This window comes from Diabrotica undecimpunctata, chromosome 3 (genome assembly GCF_040954645.1).
Source record: "Diabrotica undecimpunctata isolate CICGRU chromosome 3, icDiaUnde3, whole genome shotgun sequence".
Taxonomy (NCBI): Eukaryota; Metazoa; Arthropoda; class Insecta; order Coleoptera; family Chrysomelidae; genus Diabrotica; species Diabrotica undecimpunctata.
In genome coordinates, this window is record NC_092805.1 from 29,955,627 (window position 1) to 29,979,092 (window position 23,466).

Below are 23,466 nucleotides of genomic sequence, written 5' to 3' on the forward strand. Positions count from 1 at the left end.
GTCATTTATAACTTGTACCGTCTTACAGTACTTAAATCTAATATCATGCTAGACTGCATTGTCCTTCAAATTTCTTAATTATGTTTCACGTTATAAAACAAGCAATGACAATATTCTTCTCACACTCTTATTTTACCTTTCGTAACACCATCCATTAATTTATTATAGCACATTTATAATTTATGCAAATGTACAAACTTTCTACCAGTTTTCGCATGGTGTCATCTGTCTTCACTGTTTAAACATTAAACGTATTCATCAATGGTCGTTAAATTATAATTTATGCAAACAAAATAATATCCCATTTAGTAAAAATATTCTTTATTATTTCCGTGAAATTAAATTACCGTAGGAGCCTGTTTTATATACAGAGTGGTTGATAAGATCTGTAGAACATTTGAATAAATAATACTCGGTCAAAAGTAGAAATGTACAAACAAACAAGGCTGTTTTTACTAAGGATTAAAGAAATACAACCTTCCTTACTCATTTACAATCGACTCGAGAAAATCTAGTTTGAAAACGAAGTCTGAGGAAAACAAATTCGCAGCGGAAATTTAATTTGTATACTGCTTCCTAGTCAACATTGTAGAAAGAGGTTTCTCTTGTTGACTGGCTAAGACTCTGAGGTGTAGTTATGTTCTTATCTTAATATAAAATGCACAATGAGGAAATGAAATGGGACAAATATAAACAAGAGTAAATTTACCATATTTATTAACATATATATATATATATATATATATATATATATATATATATATATATATATATATCTAATATATATATATATATATATATATATATATATATATATATATATATATATAAATTAAGGATCACTCAGAAGAGTGGTGGGTTTTTTTCGGTCAAAAGGTGGAGAAAAGAGACAAAGTTGATGGCTACTTCATCTATTTATTGAAGACGTTTCGCTTTCTTAATCAGAAAGCATCATCAGTTCATCTAAAAAGAACAATATGAAAACACCACACAAGCATGGAAAAGTTGTTACATGTGTTACCTTAAAAAGATATGTCGCAGTCAGTGATATTAAAGTTGTAAAGACACTTAAGTAAATGGACATTATACGATTATGATGTATAAACAATAAATTGAACTAAATAAGTTAACAATTTGTTCAAACTAAGCACAGCAAAAAGAACATGTGGTTTTGTTTTTTATATAAAAATGTATAAGTAAAAAAAAACATTAAAAAAGAGAGTGAAGAACTAAGAAAATCATAGAAGCACTTCCAACAATACACCAATAGTTATGATTTAATTTTAACTTTAAGTAGCATTATTATATTAATTAATCGGTTTGATAACAAACAAAAAGCCCACTAACTTTTTTAAAAAAGCTGATATTTTGACGCGTGAATTTTCGATTGAAAATTTGGGTGCTTTTTCGATATTAAATCAATATCAGGTAAAAAAATTAATTTTTCAATTCCAAAAAATTACAGTGTGTTTGGTACATACTAAGGCAAGTTTTCACCAAATTTCGTAAAAAATTTTTTTTTTTGTAAAAGATAAAAATAAAAAACCAAAAACTTAGTTTTTTGAATTTTCCACAAAAATTTTGAGGTTATGTGAAAAAAGTGTAAATACAAAAGTTGTAGATCTTTTTGTTACCTACAACTTTGCCATTTAACTTTTTTCCATAGCACTTGTAGTTTCGCCGAAAATCGCGATAAACCGATTTTTACCCTTAAAAACTCACCCCCTCCCACTTCCCGACCTCGGATGGAGTGAAATTTATTTTTTCTTCAATTTTTAGCATATTCTCTTCCTTTTCCAAAAGGTTTCATTCTACTATAATTTTTTTTGGTTTCAAAAATTATCGACCCTGGTCTATAATTACAGAAAATCAGAAAATAATCAATGACAAATACCATGCAACAACTTAGCAATACTTTTAAAGAAAAACCACCTTATTTTGTAAAAAAAAACATCATTTTCCATCACGATGACAGAACTGTCCATATCTGTGACTGTATTGTTCAAAACTCATGGTTTAAAAGGGTTATTTCTAAAGTATCCTAAATCCAAAATCAGGATTTTTCTATTTTTATATCAATAGATATAACGTTTTTCAAACGTATTTTAAAAGCAAATTAAATTCCCACTGATTTTTTCTAATGTCTTAAATCCGTCTGGTTAAACCATGGGTACAGAAAAGTAACGTGATTCCTCCTGCCATCTTGTCTTGTTGATCCTAGATCTTCTTCTTGTAGTGCCTATCCGTTTCGGATGCTGGCGACCATCATGGCAATCTGTATTTTGCAAACTGCTGCTCTGAAAAGATTTGTGGTTGTTGTGTGGCACCACGTACGTAGATTTTTCAGCCAGGAAATACTTCGTCTTCCTGGTCCTTTCCGTTTTCGTTCTACTTTTCCTTGAAGAATTAATTGCAGCAACCCATATCTTTCGCTGTTCATGATAATGTGCCGAGGTATTCAATTTTGGCTGTTTTTATCGTGGTTAACAACTCTTTTTGCATTCTTAATAAATCTTCCGATAAAGTATGACATGGGGGCTGCTATATAAAATAAAAACTCACTTTCTGTACACTCATTCTCTGTATACACTTCTGAGATCCTATTTTACCAATCGATACTTCCAGATCAGATACAATGAAGCAGTATCAAACATATCTCAAATTCTATCGGGAGTACCTCAGGGTAGTATATTGGGACCAATTTTATACTTACTCTATACGGCAGATATTCCCACAAGAGTAAACAGCACAATTGCTACCTATGTAGATGATACTGTGATAATGGCTTCTAGATGGGTTCCTGTTACAGCCTGTCAAAATTTACAAATTCATTTAAATGATCTAGAAAAATGGTTAAAACTGTGGCGAGTTAAAGTAAATGGCAGCAATTCAGCACATATAACATTTACTTTAGGCAAAGAGAGTGTACCATCTGTGCGTATAAACAATACAATAATACACAAAAAAAGTGATTTTAAATACTTGGGAGTACATTTTGACAGCCGACTAAATTAGGGAAAGCACATCTGGACAAAGCGACTGCAACTAGGATTAATATACAGGAAAATGTATTGGTTCATAAACCAAAAATCCAAATTAAGTCTACATAATTAATTATTACTGTATAAATGTATTCCAAAGCCAGTTTGGACTTACGGTATACAGATATGGGATACAGCATCTAATTCTCACTTACTGAAACTTCAGCGTTTCCAATCTAAAGTTTTGAGACATATTACTAATGCACCGTGACATGTGCTCAATTATGTTATATATCGAGACCTTCAGATCCAAAACAAGGACACCGTTGTCTTACTCGGTGGTACAAATCCAAATACGCTTGCCCAAGACCTACTTATCTGTACATACATAAACGTATACTCTATCATTTTATACCTATAACTTATAATTATGTGTGTATTTTAACTACATATTGCTATTTTTTAATATGTTAGTATATGTCTTTGTAAAGTGTTATTTACATTTCAAATATTTATATGTATTAGAAATTTACTTAAAGGATTTTTGTCACTGGACGGATCTCCCCTGTGTTAATTACATTATAAACTTTTGATTATTGTTTTTTATTTGTAGAAAAGGATTTCAATAAATGAAGGACGTAATAAAAAAAATTTAATGTCTGGGTTAGTAACGTGGTCGGTATAGGATATCTTCAGGATTTTTCGATAAAGACACATTTCGAAAGCCTCAAGTTTCTTACAGGTAGCGTCTGTGAGAGTCCACGACTTAACTCCGTACAACAGATCCTAGATAAAGAAGTTATTTGCCCTCGTAGTCCTGTTTACATCTATGTTTATAGCCTTCAACTAGGCTTTAGCGAATGCTGTGAGCCTCTTTGGTTTAAGCCTTTACTTCCACAAGTGCTTAAGTCATTTCCTCGCTGCGCCACTCATGCTCACCCTCTAGAACTTTTTCAGCCCTAACTTGTCTTTATCTTCTTCATCTTCCGAACTATGGTTTGTAACAGTGTTAAATTATTTCGCGGGAATCAAGTTGCATTGTTTTTTTTTTCATGTTAAAAAAAAATGTTTTTTTGTTTGATTGTTCCTGGTCCGTCGGCGTCACACGAGATGCTAGGAAATGTATGTTCATGCCGGGAGAAGGCCAATGAAACCCTTTATTCTCTCTATTCTACAAATTTGGCTCCCAGTGATTATTGGCTCAGCTGTAAAACATTTTTTTTTTCTAATACTAAGTTATTCGTTATTTGGAATATCTTAGGAATAAGTCTGTTGAGTAGTAAGCAAATTCCTGTTGAAAATTATGGTACCACTTAGATTTTCCAATTTATTTTGATTAAGACTTGTGTGATGATCGGGGACAAGTCGTGGCTGTTAGAAACCCATTCCAGAAGTGATATGCCATGGTCTTCAATCCATTTTACTCTTTTTTGAGGTATGACAAAATCGTCCTGTTGGAAGACAAAATCTTCCGCTGATGTTAAACGGTGTTAAAATATTCTAAAATACTTAAATATTTATCCGTGTTTACAATCCCATTGATAAAATGTAACTTTCCCACACCTTTAGACGACATGCTGCCCCAGATCATGACAGATGCAAGAAATTTGACTTTTCTCTTCATACAGTCGGGATGAAAAGCTTCATTTTCCTGCGAATGACGTGACTCCTACTGTCTTCAACACACACTTCAAATCTGGACTCATCACTCCATTGTATCGAATCCCATTACGACTGAGTTCAATCTTTATGCTCTTTTGACCATCTTAGTCTATTTTTCTTTTGTTGTAATGTTAAAAGAAGCTTTTCCTTAGCCTAAAATAAAATGAAATTTATTAAAAACAATTCGTACTAATTTTTCAATTATAGAACTTACTGTGTAAGTACCAAATCCTAATTTGTGGGCCTCTCGGTGACATGTTGATCTAGAAACGTGTCTTCCAATAATGTCACTCCATAAAACGCTTAACCCCATATAATTCGTCGTAAATTTTTCACTATAATGCGTCTTAATGCCCTTCGATCTGCTTCGGTTATTTTACTTTTTCGTACATTTCTAGGTTTTGTGATGACCGAACCTGTAGTTTTGTATCTTCTGACTATATTTCTTACACTATAGATTTCCGATTCGCGATTTCCGAATTGGATTTTCCAGAATTCAAAAATCTAATAATGATTGAACAAATTTTCTCATCGATAACTTTATCTCGACCCATTGTACAATCCACAAAAAGCTTTACGGCAAAAAGCTTTACAATACTACAAAATACATTTGACATTAACTGACAATATTATTGTTTTGATGTCATTTTTCCATAGCTACCTCTGGATTTAACGTAATTATGAAAAAATCAACGTATGTTGACATAAGTGAATACATAGTCAGGGTTTAGTGAATTTTTTTTTAATTGTTGAAAATAATTAAAAAAAAACTATAAAGGTAATGTTTTTAATAAATATTAATAAAAGTGCCATATTAATTAATATGGGAACTTATAAAAACATACAGAGTATAATTTGTTTATGGTAATCGACTTAAACTGCAAATTCCATAGGTGGGCCAACTGATATGGGAAGAGGCTCGTATATATTTACATCAAACCAGTCAATCTTGACTATGAATGGACGATTGTTGTGCTGCCCATCCACTATCATGAGTTTTGTCCTCGATATGTTTAACTTCAAACTAAATAAATATGTGACTTTCATTTTCAACCAATCGTTGAGATCATTTAAGTCTTCCCGACTGTTGGCATGAATGGATTGTCGTCCGCAAAACGCAGATTATTTATTTTTCGACCATACTGTATGTCATTTGGCTAAGAGAAAACATAAATTCTTATTGCATTTGAGTTTGACGCGTGTATATATAACTATTAGTTCGTAAGATCAATCCTTAATATATTCGTTAAAAACATACATCGGTCGTTTAAGCAACGATGAATATGTAATTGCTGCAACTTTGCTAGAAATAAAATAGTGAAATCATTTATAGTAGTGACATCAGTAGACTCTGCTGAGAACTTTTTACCTTACTCTCGTATTGCGTATTATAAACGTACACAACACAATAAAAAAATTGTTCAATAATTAATATAAATCTGGTAACTAGGTATATTATAGGAGCGTTTTAGTATATTTTTAGCACAATTTTTTATTTTTTAATCAATGCAAACCTAATGCCTTCTTGGAAGTCAATAAAGTTTATTCAGTAGCTTGAATAATATTTTCAGGAATGTGTGTGTCATTTTTTATTCGGTGTTAACGAGTGAACATTTTTAAGATTCTTTCGTCTACAAACACTGTCATAAGCAGTTGCAAATATTTGCAATGTTAAAATGATTCTGTAGATAACAGTCAGTGTTTTGTGAGTAATTAGGAAACCATAATGCAGTTTATATATAAAGTTAATTGTTACGATCGGTGTTAAAAAGTTTAGTTAGTGGTTGGTAAGTGAACTTAAGATGAAGATAAGATACAGTTGCTGCTTTGATGTAATTATTTTTATCTGGTACCTATTCATTTTGTCGTTATTGTTTTAGTTTTACGGAAAATTTCCACATTCTCTGACCACCTTTCTACTGGACATCCTCTTGTCCTACTGTTTTGTCCAGTCGTTTATCTATTGCTGTTCTTACAACTTGGATCTTTGGACATTCTCTCCGCGTATTTTATTTCCATTCTTTAGTGAATTGAAGATGTTAATCATGGCTGCCATTCCATTCTCATGAAATAGTTTTATTATCTGCTGATATTTCATCTAGCTAGACTAACGGCTTTTCTGGTTTTTATTTTACAGCATTTTCCACTTCCTCCCTTGGGATTGGTGTGGTGGGTAACTTCTCCCTTAATTTAAGCCCAAATCAATTATATTGACGACGTATTTCATCTACATCATACTTTCTAAATATATTCTTGTGCCTATTACCAATATTCTAAAATTATTTGAAGATAGTCTCTTTCCGAATCAGTTATAACTTTTTTTTATTTATTTAATAAACACCAATAAGATGTTAAAGAACATTGCAATATGATCAAGTTTTTTCTAGCCTAAATTATTACTAAAAACTTTAGACGAAGCGCAAACTAACTAGTATCCCTCAGATTCTGCTAATTTATTGCACAAATATTCAAACTAATTCAACCGTCAGTTACACTATAGTCTGCTTTTCACTTAACTAACTCCAAGGGTTTCTTCCATTTGAGTCTTCTAGCCAGATCCGTGTTGTCAAAGAGCTGGATGGCCTCAACATTAATATGTTGAAGAATTCGTTTTTCGTGACTCTTGGAAATAAATTTAACAGTATCCTTGTGGTGTTGTTAACAGTGTCCATTTCTAGGTCCCTGTTTCCTATGGAAATCACTGTTTCTGTAGTACCAAGGAGCGTTGACAACGCTCCTTAGCATTTTGTTTTGGAATCGCTGAATAATGTCTAAATTACTCTTATTAGATCTTTACGTAAAACCCCATAGCTGGATGCCATATATCCATACAGGTTTTAGAATCTGTTTATACAAAATTTTGTTGTAGGGTAGATTGTCTTCCCAATAGCCAATAATTTTCCTTATACTTAATGTTAAGCTGTTCTCTTTTTTTAACATGGATCCTCTAGCGTAGCCCAGCGTCTAATGTAATACCCATATATTTTGCATTATCATCAGCAAAGGTAGCTATGGTGTTATGATCTAATTCAGAGATATCACTAGTGTATGATAGAGACAGGACTGGTCCTACTACACTACCTTGTGGTACACTTGCATTTATTTCTTTTAATTCCGAGTAGGCTTCTTCCAGATATAACATTTGAACAAACAATTTCTCAAAGATATCTCCATCATTTCTTTCTGATAGCCACTCGTACATTTTAAAATAAAAGTTAACAATCTCCTTTTCACAAAACCTTAAAAACTTTCTTTTGCTTTTTTTTAGGTTGCGCCCCCTGCGTCGTAATATGGCGATTGTTGTAAGTCCAACCAATCTCGCACGTTCTTAAACCAGGATATTCTTCTCCTGCCTTGACTCCGTTTGCCTTTTATTTTTCCTGCTTTATGTTTTCCAGTATTACTTATTTAGGTCCTCTAATGACGTGTCCAAAGTATTCAAGCTTTCTTGTTTTCAGTGCTGATTACTTCTTTGCTTTTGCCATTCTCTGGAAGTTCTAAATTCGTTACTCATGTCAGTCCATGATATTTGTAACATGTGGCGGCAACACCACCTTTCAAAGGCAGCAAGCTTATCCATTTCAGTTTTCCTGAGTTCCAATCCTCTGATAGATAAAGGAGAATCGAAAAAACGTAGCATCTCAGCATTCTTATTCTGAGCCTTAGGTTAAGGCTGCTACAACGAAGACATTTTGTTTGATCTTTTTAAATGCTGCTCTTGCTATTTCTATTCGGACTTTTATTTTATGTAAAGGATCTAGTGTTTCGACTAACTAGTTACGAAGATGATAGCTAGCTTTTTACTCTCCTTATCTGCTCATTGCTTATAATAAGATTGTCCAGGATGTTATCTTTCTTTGAAATGACTATAATTTTTTTTTATATAAAATTCATTTTCAATCCATAGGTTTTACGTGAACAGTTTACTCTCTCTCTCTCTACAAGTGTTTCTAAATTTTCAAGGTTACCGGCTGTCAATGTTCATGCCAGTGAGTCTATGTATGGGTTTGTGGTGTTGGACTTAATCGAATTATTTTTCAAAGTATTGTCATCATCATCATTCAATCTTCGCTTGTCCACTGCTGGACATAAACCTCCCCCATAATTTTCCATCTGTTTCGATCTTGTGCCTCTTGCAATTAATTTCTATGGCAACGTTTTAGATCGTCATTCCAACGTGTTGGTGAACGAAATCTGCTTCGGTAGGCATCATCTCTTGGTCTCCATTCTAGTAACCGCTTCGTCCATGTGTCATTCGAGCCACGTGAACTGCTCACTGCCCAGTTCCACTTCAGCAAAAACTGCACGTTTTTTATTATCGGAATTATGTGCTATTTCGGAAATATTTGCATTATGTTTACGTAAAAATATTTATAAAAATTAAAAAAATTTCTCTTTAATAATTCATATTGATGAAACAATTAAAAGATTTAGAATAACAGAAAATTTTAAAATGTTTTCTACAATTCTTTTTGATTTCAAATTTCAAATGATGAAAAGGTGGCCAATGTGAGTTCATAATACCAGTATATGGGAAATGAGTAGTTGTACCAGTATAATTATGAGAAATGAGAAATCTTAAGTAGTTTTTATTATTTAATGATGGTAAATTTTGGGCTACCGGTTTCAAGGCTTAGAATATTTGTCCCATCATCAGGCCCCAGTATGTTAGTCTTATTTATATTAAAAACTACAATTACTATTTAAATGTGTAACCGTTTCAAAAGATAAAAGAAAATCATTATAAATTTCAATAATTTTTTTTAAATAAAACTAATAGCCCCATCTATCTGTCAAGTACCTACTTGTAGCCGACTCAAGGTTTCTTCTGTAATTCCCAAATATCTCCGGTAGATGAGCCTATTCATCAACTTGTCACTCACGCCCAATTTCCAGATTCAGGCGCCATGACAGCGCTTCGCTCTTTTCTGTTAAGACCGTCCAACCGTTAAGACGTGTTTTATAAAGTGGGTCTCAATTCAGAGACCCTCATTGGAGAGGCTATAATGCTGATATTATATTTCTAATACTCGTCGCAAGATATTATTGCTATGGAGTTATTCCAGATCATGGCGCAGTAGCAGTATCCTTTCTATGGAATCCCTAACCCCTCTTATCTAGGATGGTGGTGATTTTATATAGTACGTAGCTGAATCAATGGTTTATTTGGTGACCGATTAAATAAGAAGAGAAACAGAGCAGATTAAGGTTGTACCAATTTTTATTATACCTACTTTCAAGACAACAGAAATGATTATGAACTCAAAAAAAAAATGAAAATATAGTGAAGTGTTCTAATTTAATTTAAAGGTTTATTTTCTTCATTGTTCCTAGTTGATAAATAACTATATTATTTTCAATGTAAACAAATTTCGAAATTTGGGGTTAATATATATATACATTCATTTTCTTTATAACCAATTCTTAATTTAATACGATACAAAAATTTTTTGTTTATGATAATGTTAACATAAAATAATATTTTGGAATCCCTTTGGGATGACGTAACTTTTAATGTTTTCTTTTTGTTCATTGCTAAGAAATAATAAAGAATAGTTTTCTTGTACACTTTCAATAAATCTTAATTTTTTTTTTGCTCTTCCCCTTTGAGGATAAACCAGGGGTGGCGTCCAATAATAAATTATAACTTCATATTATCTAATTGTGCTTGGATTTAAAATACGATATAGTTTCTATATGTTTATGAAAACCCCGCCCAATTCTCTTCCGACAGTGAGCGATTCAGGCCTTGTGTAATATTATTGTAGCACGGTAAGTGTTACAAAATGGCGCCTCGACGTGTGGCATGTATTAGATTTGCTCCATTTGTACCTTCGTTACAAAATGTCGCCAAGCGTGTGGGGCTTTTGAATATTCCTGTATCTTCAGAGTTTTTTTTCAATATTATTAGTTGTTTTGTACCCCCCTGTATATGTGGTTAATTAAGTCTGTATGTTTTGAACCATTTTTTTAGTTAAATTGTGTATTTGTTTTATCCAATTTTTCATTAAATCAACACTGCTACTATTTTAGAATTTTTTGCAAAGTATTTATATGTATTCGTTTTTAGTCTTCGTAAAATTACGTAGAAATATTTCCGTCTACTTTCTGAGATCAAAATAAAACGTATTTGGAATGATGTGATGTAAACATTCACTGCTTAATTTCTTTTTGTCGGTATTCTTAATGCGAACGATATTAATTTGTGTATTTACAGACTCGTCTATTTAAAGTAAACATTCCATAAGTGAAAAATGAATTTTGTTTATGTCCATAAATTAATTCGTATCTAAACGATGGCTTTCTTTGCAGTTCAGTCTTATTTGTTGATAGAACCATAATAATTATATTCCTCAATGTGTTTATTTTAAATAAACGAAATGGCTCTTAGGGTTTGTTATTTGAAAAATCAATTAAGTGAATTTTATTTCTTGACCTTGATTCATGGTTTCTATTTACGGCAATCAGTTGGGAATTATACCTATATACAGGCTGTCCCGATCTACCTAATTCTAAAATGTGTTATCTGGATTCGTGTAGAATACTTACGCGAAATATTTTTTTGCGAGGATTTAGTTGAGTTCCTTGATCTTGGATGTTTTTAAAATGTTTGGTCTGTTATCTGTTAAATTTTCTTTTTAATTTGTCTTTCGTTTATCTTAAAAATTTATTTTTTCATAGTTTAACTTTTTCGTACTGTGAAAAGAAAATTTTATTTCCTGAAGAGGAAAATGCTTTCTATAATTTACAGTCCATGGTTCTTTTGTTTTGCATGTATAAGGAAGTAATGATATGACTTCGTTTCTCTCTGCCTAAGGCGTCTTTGTTGAGAATATAGAGCGGAAATATTGTTATTCTCCTTCTGTTATGTTAATTTTATGTCTTTGTGTGGTCAGATGTAGTAGAAGTATGTTTTTGGTACTGGAATTTATTGTTATTTGTGGTTTTACCTTTTTCTTTTCTCGAGATGTCCTGTAGGACGTACAGGCACGTGGCCTGTATTATTGTATCTTGAGTTATTTGTGTGGATGTCAGACTGTTGTATACGCAGCAGCTTTCTTTTTTTGTCGTTGACATTTTTGCGGTCTTCTAATAGTTTATTAGACCACATATATCTTTTTGCTTTGAGACTTTTGGCTAAGGCTCGAAAGCTTTCATTTATTATCTTGTGTTCACGATATGGTACAAGTGAAGGTTGGAGTAGTTTACTGTTGTCTATTGTGACTCTTTGTATAAACAGAGGTGAAACAACCCGCTGCCGCCTATTGTGAATTTATCTTTTATCTTTATGTCGACGTTAAGACCACGTTTGTTTAACAATTGAAATAGTTCTGGTACTACCGTTAAATGACCCACTCAGAATTAAAAGTTTATATTATTTTGACTCTATTGGAGTTCTGCTAAAGAATGGTAAACATTTCTTTGTGATTTGTATGACGACCATATTGGATTCAATTAGGTGTCAAAAATGTTTTACTATTCAACTTTTTTTATTATTGTGGTGTGTTACATCCAACATCATGATTTTTTATTATTAACGATGGATTGTAATATTTTTCTATTCCTTTGGAAGACTGTAATGATTCTTCCGTTCCTTTTAAGTCTTATCGTAAGTTTTTGTTTCGTGAAAGACTCTTACGATTCTTTTTTTGTTTCTTTTGGAAACATCAGTCTTAGACTGAACTGTTTGTGTAGCGATTGTGGCTTGTATGCCATATACCCATTTTTCTTTCTTCTTCTCCAAGATTGTGTATTAACGGTTTGGATTTATTTTCTTCTTTTGTCCTTTTGCCAGTCTTCTTGCTTGGAAATTTTCCACTGTGATCAATCCCAGAGGATATTCTTATGGAACTATTGGCCATCCTGCCTTTCTTCTAAAATGTTCAGTCCATTCTTAATTTTTAATTTTTTAGTTGATTCCCTTTACGCCTTTGCGTACTTAATCTTTGCTACCTTCTCCAGCGACTATTCAATCCCTCCGTGGCCCGTGTACAGGAAGAGTTGCGCTAACGCGAACTTTATCCTGGAGAGGATTCGTTTCCTTTCCAAATTTTTTTGGCGTGGGGTCAGTACAGCACTGATACCCTAGTACTTAGTACATTGAATACCACTTTGCTTCGGCAAATCTGTCCCTTAGTGCTTCTTTCCCTTCAGGAAGTTGACACGTTTCAATTTTTTTTGAGCTGTCTCGACAACCCTTGTTTTATGTCGGTGGTGTTGACTATTAGTCAGGGAGCATCCTGCTATAGTCAAGTGGATTAGTGGACCTATCCCTATTCCAATTAATAATTTTGTGTATCTCAGATGTTGTCGCAAAGAGACGAGCCTCTGGAAGTAGTGTAGGAGACTCCGCACGTCGATCTCCAGAGCAACTCAGTTTGGCTCGCACCCCAGTTCGTTGAACTGTTTTACTTTTTATTATTATAATATTGATCATCTACTGTGTTCAATATGTCTATATATATATATGTATATATGTCGTATTTCTTTTCGACATAAATTTTATTTTTATCTTATCTTATTCTACTTCGGTATTATTCTCTCTCTAGTTTGTATTGATCGAGATCTTAAGTTTGTGCTACCCCGACCAAGAACCTATATTGATTTTAAGGGTGTTTGCAAAATTTAATCTCATTTTATTTTTAGAATGCCTTGGTAGAATGTGATATTTTTATGCTTATGTTAGTTTATATTACAATAAATTGTACATACCTTTAGTTGTCTTCAAGTGGATACAAAATTCAATTTATCTTATTTTACGGATTTATAAATCCAAGTAATTTTTTTGGTATCTATACCAAAGATATCAAGATTCCTCTGTCTAGTTACCAATGATAGTTCATTATAGTATCTGTTCATTTGCCTAAGTTTTACTCTTAGTGTGAAGACCTTCGAATTTCGACTCTCTATTCGAAACCCTCCAAAATAATGTTTGAAAAGATTATTGCTGTCTAACATCCTATATTCTGAATGGCCAGACACTGAGGAAGGCTAGGGATGAAGTAAGCGGATTCCCGCTAGTTGACTCGTCGGAATGATAAGCCATTCATAATTTTATTTCAGTAATAAATCTAGAATAACAGCCTACCGCGTCAGGAAACTTTTTTTAGTTCTCCAATACCTGTTTAGTTATGTAATCTAGAATTATTTAGACCCTACCCGAAGTTGACCCTACCCGAAGTTAACCCTACCCGAAGTTGACCTACCGATGTTGTCCCTATTATAGGCGGATGATACACGTTAGTTATCACAAATTCTAGTTGTCATACTAATAACTAAACATCAGCCTTTTTTTTTGTTTCTAAATATAGATGTGTCTTACAGAAATTCTGATGTCTACCTTTCCCAGTAAACTTATTAAGGCTTGTCTTTGTAGAACTTTAATGTACCCAATTTTGAACTATTAGTAACTCTTTCCTTTTATTTGTGTATTTCTAAATGTGTCTATAATGACGCGCTGCGTTATTACCTTATGTTATTCGTGGATTAAGTCATAGATGAAAGACTCTATGCTTCCGAACAAACGATGACACATTTGTATTTTGTATTTTATGGCGTTAATGATACGATTGTATTATTATTCTTATGTTATTCGTGGATTAAGTCATAGATGAAAGACTCTACGCTTCCGAACAAACGATAACATTATTTTTTTTTGTGTTTTATTGTGTTAGGTCTCATAACGACTACGCAGTAAATTATCTGTTTTGTATCTTGGTGACAACACTAGTATGTTTTGCTTTATATTACTTATGAAATTTCAAATAATAATATCTTAATTATATTGTTTCGATTGAATGCGAGCATTTGGTCTCAAATAATGATTTGTAGATATGTTTTGTTTTATTCCGCTTTGTTCATGATATTGGTTATAGGTGAAATACCCTATGCATTTTGAGAGTGAGAATGCAATTATTTTTTTTGTTTACATTTTTATAGTTGAGTCATTTCTATGCGTTCTGTTTCGCTTTGTTCTGAAATCTTTGAATTGTTACCACGTGAGTTGTGAAAGAAGGATTCTGTGAGTCCAGATTGTAGCTACATTTGTCCATTCTGTTTGTCTTACCTCTCCGTATATCTATTTCCACTTTTGAAAAGGTTAGTATGGTGTGCCACCATGCCTAGTCCGATTCCACGCTGGTACCCAGTTGAAATCGTGGGGAGGGCTGTGTAACCGTTTCAAAAGATAAAAGAAAATCATTATAAATTTCAATAATTTTTTTTAAATAAAACTAATAGCCCCATCTATCTGTCAAGTACCTACTTGTAGCCGACTCAAGGTTTCTTCTGTAATTCCCAAATATCTCCGGTAGATGAGCCTATTCATCAACTTGTCACTCACGCCCAATTTCCAGATTCAGGCGCCATGACAGCGCTTCGCTCTTTTCTGTTAAGACCGTCCAACCGTTAAGACGTGTTTTATAAAGTGGGTCTCAATTCAGAGACCCTCATTGGAGAGGCTATAATGCTGATATTATATTTCTAATACTCGTCGCAAGATATTATTGCTATGGAGTTATTCCAGATCATGGCGCAGTAGCAGTATCCTTTCTATGGAATCCCTAACCCCTCTTATCTAGGATGGTGGTGATTTTATATAGTACGTAGCTGAATCAATGGTTTATTTGGTGACCGATTAAATAAGAAGAGAAACAGAGCAGATTAAGGTTGTACCAATTTTTATTATACCTACTTTCAAGACAACAGAAATGATTATGAACTCAAAAAAAAAATGAAAATATAGTGAAGTGTTCTAATTTAATTTAAAGGTTTATTTTCTTCATTGTTCCTAGTTGATAAATAACTATATTATTTTCAATGTAAACAAATTTCGAAATTTGGGGTTAATATATATATACATTCATTTTCTTTATAACCAATTCTTAATTTAATACGATACAAAGATTTTTTGTTTATGATAATGTTAACATAAAATAATATTTTGGAATCCCTTTGGGATGACGTAACTTTTAATGTTTTCTTTTTGTTCATTGCTAAGAAATAATAAAGAATAGTTTTCTTGTACACTTTCAATAAATCTTAATTTTTTTTTTGCTCTTCCCCTTTGAGGATAAACCAGGGGTGGCGTCCAATAATAAATTATAACTTCATATTATCTAATTGTGCTTGGATTTAAAATACGATATAGTTTCTATATGTTTATGAAAACCCCGCCCAATTCTCTTCCGACAGTGAGCGATTCAGGCCTTGTGTAATATTATTGTAGCACGGTAAGTGTTACAAATGGGAATAAGCCACAATTAAAGGTTAAAATACGTTTATTGACGTTTCAATTTCCACTTCGGAAATCGTTCTCAAAATACAAACATTAGTAAATTGTTAAAACTACAAGTTAAAACAACATAAAACAAACAATGAACAGCTGAAACACAATAAAATGATAATAAATAATAGGAAATTAAGCAAGCAGCTATAACATTAATTGAGAGTGAGATTGATAAAATAAATATTATATTAGACGTTAATGCCTTTGGGTTAACCAATCTGATTTTCTGTTATGCAAAAAAGTTATGTTTTAATACTTAAAACCACTTAATATTGTTCTGCAGCTTTTTTCTTGTGGCATCTTAACGCAATTTACTATTTTTGTTGGGAATAAGCCACAATTTTACTTTAAAGTTAAGTTTATTTGACGTTTAAATTAAACAAATTTTGATTTTGTTGCTTGGTAAAATTCTTCTAATAATTTAATTTTATCTGACTCAATAGAAACTTAATTTAAAAAAAAATGTTGGCTTATGTCCAACAAAAATAATAAATTAAAACCCATTTCTTTCAAAAGTGCCCATAAGTCATTCCAGATAATTTAGAATAATCCTTATCTTCTTCGACTCATGCCTAATGCCCACCTCATTTAGATCATAATTGAACGTGAAAGGAATTTAGATGATTTCCTAAAACTTCAGTAATGTAACTGTGTACGACCAGGGAGTCATTCTATATGAAAACTTCTATGTACGTCATTTTGCAGAGATTCCCGCCCAAACCATACTCGACACACTGCCAAGTAGAAGTCGCTCCTCAATATATAAGTTGGAGTATCATAGTATCTTGATCTTCTGGTAGACATTTTTCTAACCCATTAAGGTAAAACGTCCGTCAAGCAAAGCAAATGAAAAAAAACTCCATCAAGCAAAGCAAATGGAAAAAACCAATATTTCAATTTGATGCTGGCGTTACAATGCTGGAACTTAAATATTTTTCAGGCACTATACTTATAAGATTTGTTTCATTTTAACAGTCATTCTATTCTGCAAACTAGCATACACCAAAAAACGTAGTTCTTAGGCGGCGAATCTTTTTCGCCCTAATTCGGCTGGATGGTTATGGACCAGTGTTCTCAACAGCACAATTTTTAACATTCATATGGGAGAGATTAGTTTATGGATACGCTTCCATAGTGCATATCCACCGTTCTTTATTAGTTGTCTATACCAGCCGCTTTGTTATTCTTTATGGCATATATAGTTTCTTCCATTGTGACATATATAGTCTCCCACTATTTGTTTTTCTATATGATGCATTGTTTTGTTCGTTGGTGCTTGTTTTCTTCATGTGCCTAAGAGTTCATGAAAATATTCCTTCCACTTTTTTAGGATTTCTAGTTTCTCTCTGATTACTGCTTCGTTGTTATACTTACAGATTTTTGTTCTCGACATGAACTCTTGAGTTTGTCGTTTGGTTTCTTCTCAAAAATTGCTGGACACCTTTCCTTTATCTGTTTAATTTTTCTGTGTAACATTTCTCCCTTTTTCGTTCTGCATGCTCGTATTACTTCTTTGCTTTTACTTTTTAGACTTTTCTATTTATTCGGAGTTCCATTGCAAACATTTCTACTTGGCTTATTTTTTGTTTGTTTAACGCTTGTTGCCATACTTGACCAAACAGATCTTCCCTTCTTTCCCCTCTAGGTATCGTTTAGTATAATAGTTGTCTTCTTCTTCAAGTGCCATCTCCGCGACAGAGGTCGGCAAACATCATAGACGGCTGCTCTGAAAAGTTCATTTGATGTACATCTGTAGCACTCTCTCAGGTTGCGCAGCCATGACATTCTACGCCTCCCTATGCTTCTCTTCCCTTGGACCATTCCCTGCATAATCAGTTGGAGCAAGGTGTATTTCTCTCTACGTGTAATATGTCCGAGATATTCCAATTTTCTTGTTTTAATTGCATTTAATATTTCTATTTCTTTCTTCATCTTTCTCAGAACCTCTTTGTTAGTGACGTGTTCTGTCCACCATATTTTCAGAATTCTTCTATACACCCACAGCTCGAATGATTCCAGTTTTTTCATTGATGTCGCATTCAAGGTCCAAGATTCCATTCCATAAAACAAAGTGGAAAAAACATAGCACCTCGCCGAGCTAACTCTTAGTTCCAATTTTAAATCCCTTGTACGTAGCACTCTTCTCATTTTGTTGAATTTTGCTCTAGCCTTTTCTATTCTGATTTTGATCCTCTGAATGTAATCATTTGTAGAGTTAATCATTGTTCCCAGATATGCATATTTGTCCACTTGTTCGACGTTGATTCCTTTTATTAGAAGATTGTCGTTATTTCTTTGAGTTTTAGATATTCTCATAAATTTCGTCTTCTTGACGTTCATTGTTGGACCGTACTCTTTTCCATACTCCGCTATTCTCGTCACCAGTCTCTGAAGATCTTCAATATTTTCGGTTAAGATCACAGTGTCGTCCGCATATTTAATGTTGTTAATGGGAACTCCATTTACCTTTATTCCAGCTGTTTCGCCCTAAATAGCTTTTTTCAGGATCTCTTCGGAGTAGGCATTAAAAAGAATTGGCGACAATAAGCATACCTTTCTCACTCTACGTCTAATTTCTATTTCTTCTGACAGCTGGTTAACACGTAGTTTTGCTCGCTGTATAGTATAAATTTGATTTGATCCTGAGGTCGTTGTAGACAATCTTCTTTAATTTCAAGACGTTCATTAATTGTTCATGTCTTACTTTATCGAATGCTTTATTATAGTCAATAAAACATACGTATATATCTTGATTGACGTCCAGGCATCTTTGTATCAGTATATTAAGTGAAAAAAGAGCTTCACGCGTTCCTAGGCCTTTGCGAAAACCAAATTGTGTATCATTAACGTATATGTCCAGTTTGTGATATATTCAGTTATGGATGACTTTTAGTAGTAGCTTTAGCACATGAGACATTAAGCTAATGGTGCAGTAATCGCTGAATTCTCTTGCGTTTTTCTGTTTGGGGAGACAAATAAAAATCGACATTAACCACTCTTTGGGTAATACGCCTGAACTATAAATTTGGTTCAAGTGTCACTAAAACATCAATGTGCTTCTCATCTAGAATTATTAGGATTTCTATAGGAAGCATGTCAGATCCAGGGATTTTTCCACTCTTCATTGTTTTTAATGCGTGTAATATTTCTTCTTCTATTCTTATTCTTTTGTAATATATGGACCTATTTCTTCTGACGTAAGTTCTATGTCGTGACGTAAGTTCCAGATCTCCTCTTTCATCATCGAACAGTTCGTCAATATATTCTGCCCATCTTTCGTCGTAGGAGCATAAACTTGTATCAAATTCAGTTTGGCATGAGATGTCACCAACTTCAGTACCATTACCCTTTCTGAGATAGGGAAATAACATTCTACCGCTCTATTAGATTTTTTATTAACTATTACTGCCACGCCGTAGCTGTGTTGGTTATTTTCGCTACCGGAATAATATATTGTGGCTTCGTCTGTTGAAAAACAACCTGAGTTGGGCCACCTGGCTTCACTGATACCCAGTACATCGATATTCAACCTGTTTATTTCTTGAATAACATTGTATATTTTACCAGACTGAAACATGCTCTGAACATTCCAGGTTCCTATTCTAGTGTTGGACAGTCTTATTTTCTCATCTACGTTCTTTTGACAAGGCATTCGTTGATTAACGACCTAAGAGTCCTTGTCCTCTTCTCCCCTGCCGGATCTTAGCTTCCGAGGGCCATAATCAGTAACGCCGTTATTAGTTTCTAAAACCATGATGATTGTACCAGGGATATCCATGGGCATCTTTGATGTAGTGGTTTCCCCTTGCCTTCTATATCCTTATGCCGTTGACCAAGATATTGGTTCATCCACCTTCGGGACCGATTTCTCAACCCCAGGACAAAAAGGGTGCCCTACGACCTACCAATTCTTCCGCCCAGAGCCGTTAATTAGCAAGTGTGGGATTGCTTATACCGGCAATCGGTAGGTGAAATTTTCGCCATATCTTTCTACCCTCACTTAGTTTAGCTTGCAGACCAATGCAGTTGCCCGGGGTGTAATACTTGGAGCCATAAGTGAGAGTTAGGTGTCAAGTTATCAAGAACTATCTCCCGTCTATGTGGTCGTTCCGATAAAAGGTGCTACCTTTATAACACAACCCTACACCCCTATAATAGCCGTACCGTAAGGCTAATATAGTTAATAAAAGTGATTCTTTTTCAGTTTTTTTTTGTCACCGCTTAATGACTCACGAAGCTTCATTTTTTTTGTGATATATTTCTTGAGCTAATCTATGTTTATAGTATCTAGGATTTATATTATCACAAACCTCCCATGAACTACATACAATTATATCTTTATTAAAAGTTTTATAAGAGTAAACAGCACTATATTTCATTCGTCATCATTAATGGCTAAAAATAGTTCGTCTAGAATGTTTTACTTTTTCATGAGATAAATTAATTTTATAATGCATCTTATGAATGTAAAATTATAATCCAACACTATTTTCAAACACATATATATTGTGAATAGCGTTATAAACAAACCCAACTATTTGAGAACTGTCTGGTTTACTTTTTATATGTACACATTTTATGTGTGCGAACCTTGCGAGGTCGTAATAACTACGTTTTGATTGTTACCTACCATTTATACCACTTTTTTATACCATTTTTAAAAAAAGAAAATTAAAGAGAAAGTCGTGCTAATATTAAACACGGTTTAATATCTTCCATTTCCTTTCACGTATTTCATTCCTTTACTTGTCTACTTTCTCCTCCGTTTCATAGCTCCACCTATACTGTTTGTTCCTATTGAACTGTTTTTTATTAATCTAATTTATTGTCTTTATTATTAAAGGTTCTACACTTATAACACTTATAAGTTTATTTAAAGTCTTTATTTGGACAATATAACTAATTTATCTTACACTTAATAATTATATAATTATATAATCTACGTGCGTTACATTTTAAGAACTCGACGCGATGTTCAAAACTAACTGTCCTCTTTACAACAAAATTCCTCTTTAAATATAAAATGCCGTTAGTTCTGGAATCGCCGCGATCCCCCATCGAAGAGCCCAGAAAGTCGCTCATACTGGTTTTATTCGGCCTGCTTCTGGAAACTTCAAGTCGTGGGTGACTCATCAGAATTCAGGTAAACAGGTCTTTCAACTGAGCGCCGAAATAACTAGAATAGAAAAGAATTAGTCATAATTTATTTACAGTTTTATATGCCATAATATTTATCGTAACACTATTCTTTATATCTTGATTGCTATCTTCCTCAACTCTTTTCTATACCTATCTTCCTCATCATCCCTTACACTATGTATTTATTCATCATCATTATACTATCCCTTTCCTAATCTTAATCCTCATCTTTTAAACCTCTACCTTTCTATTTTCTCCCTCTCCCCCACCATTTTATATTCTTTTTCCTCCATATATATGTCGTTATATCACATTTCTTTCTTCACTTTATTATCTCACGATGTTTATTTTCCGTATCGCTATATAGGTAATAGTTGTTAACAAAATTAAAAGACTAACATTTTTCAGATGTCATTGGCAAGTACTTCCAGCGAACAGAGTCCAGAACCTTTGTTTGACATCCACGATATGCATGGTCAAGCTGCTCTGCATGTTGCTGCTAGATTAGGACAGGCTCAAGTTGTCAAGGTAGGTAAAATTATTATAAAATAGATTTAAAGAGTGTCATTGAATTTAATTAAAAAATTTTATTTTCCGTTTTTCCGTATATGTATTAATTGATCTCATTTATTAAAAATCTCAATAATTTTCTTATAATTGTACCATAATAACTACGTTAAACAACTAGTTACAAACAAGAAATACTCCGGACAATTTTTATCAAGAGAAGGTACGCGAAACGATATGAATCTATTGGCTTTCTAATACATATATCTAATCACGATTTGTAAGTAGTAAACGAATCAGACATGAAAAGTAAAGCTGGAACTGACATACAAGGACAATATTAGTTAAAGCTATTACGTAACATAGACATTAACTGCAAGAGCAAATATAACCTCAAAAAAAACTGGTTGGTTTAGAAACACCTAGTGAATGTTAAAACCTGACTTAATATTTCATCTTGGAATGCTGTAAAATTGTCAATTATCACATAATTAGCTACAATTAAATACACAACCACAACAACGACGTACTGAACGAACAATAATTAACACCGGCTCAGAAGAAATACCGGACATAACAGACTATGAAATAAGAATGGCCCTAAATCAACTAAAAACGAATAAATGTCCGGGAGAGGATAAAATTACAGTCGAAATGTTGAAAATCGGTGGAAGAAAAATAGAACAGGTATTAAATATTTTATTTAATAAAGTAATTGATGAAGGAAAGATTCCTCAAGAATGGTACAACTCCGAAGTCATTTTACTATTCAAGAAAGGAGACAAAGCAAACATCGAGAATTACCGACCAATATCATTGCTCTCACATCTGTATAAATTACTAACTAAAATCATAACCAACCGCCTAACACATAAGCTCGATTTCTATCAACCTATCGAGCAGGCTGGATTCAGAAAACATTTTAGTACCATAGACCACTTGCACACCGTAAGAACACTGATAGAAAAATGCACTGAGTATAATGTTCCAATTCATATGGCGTTCGTCGATTTCCATAAAGCATTCGATTCCATCGAATTATGGGCAGTGCTTGAATCTCTAGAAAATGCACGTATAGATTCAAGATACACTAACATAATTAAAAACATATATGAAAATGCCACCATGCAGATAAAGCTGGACGAAAGCACAAAAACTAATCCCATAAGACTACAACGGGGAGTAAGACAAGGAGACACCATCTCTCCCAAACTATTTACCCTTGCTCTAGAAGACATTTTTAAGAAACTAGAATGGAACAATAAGGGTATCAACGTCGACGGATCATACTTAAACCACTTGCGATTCGCAGATGACATAGTTTTAATAGCCGATAATATCCAAGAACTAAATGATATGTTACAACAATTAAATGCAGTTTCAGGAGCGGTAGGCTTAAAAATGAACTACAGCAAAACAAAAATACTGAGCCGAGACCAGACAAATATAACAATACAAAATCATACCATAGAAAATGTTGAACATTATGTATATCTAGGTCATGTTATCAAACTAGGAAAACCAAATCAAGATGCTGAAATTAAAAGAAGAACACAACTGGCATGGGGCGCTTTCGGCAAATTAGCATATATCTTGAAAAACACCTCCATTCCTGTAAACTTAAAGAAAAAGGTGTATAACACATGCATACTACCAGTTTGTACTTACGGCTTGGAGACAGTAGCCCTTACCAAAAAATCTGCTAAAAAAAAATTTGAAACAACGCAAAGAGCAATGGAACGAATCATGCTTGGAATATCACTAAGAGACAAGATTAGAAACACCGAGATAAGACGTAGAACGAAGATTAGGGATATTGTGGAAGAAATTGCAAAAATGAAATGGCGCTGGGCAGGTCACGTAGCCCGATATAATGACAACAGGTGGACA

At 33.3% G+C, this 23,466-nt stretch overlaps 1 protein-coding gene across 2 annotated transcripts in view; it reads left to right on the forward strand.

The window, feature by feature from the left end:
• LOC140436609 (uncharacterized) overlaps positions 1–23,466 on the forward strand; it is a 97,733-nt gene that overhangs the window by 48,297 nt on the left and 25,970 nt on the right. For both annotated transcript variants that reach the window (XM_072525573.1, XM_072525574.1), the window contains exon 3: positions 21,478–21,597. In XM_072525573.1, coding sequence (XP_072381674.1) covers positions 21,478–21,597 — 120 coding nt within the window. The remainder of the gene's footprint in view (positions 1–21,477; positions 21,598–23,466) is intronic.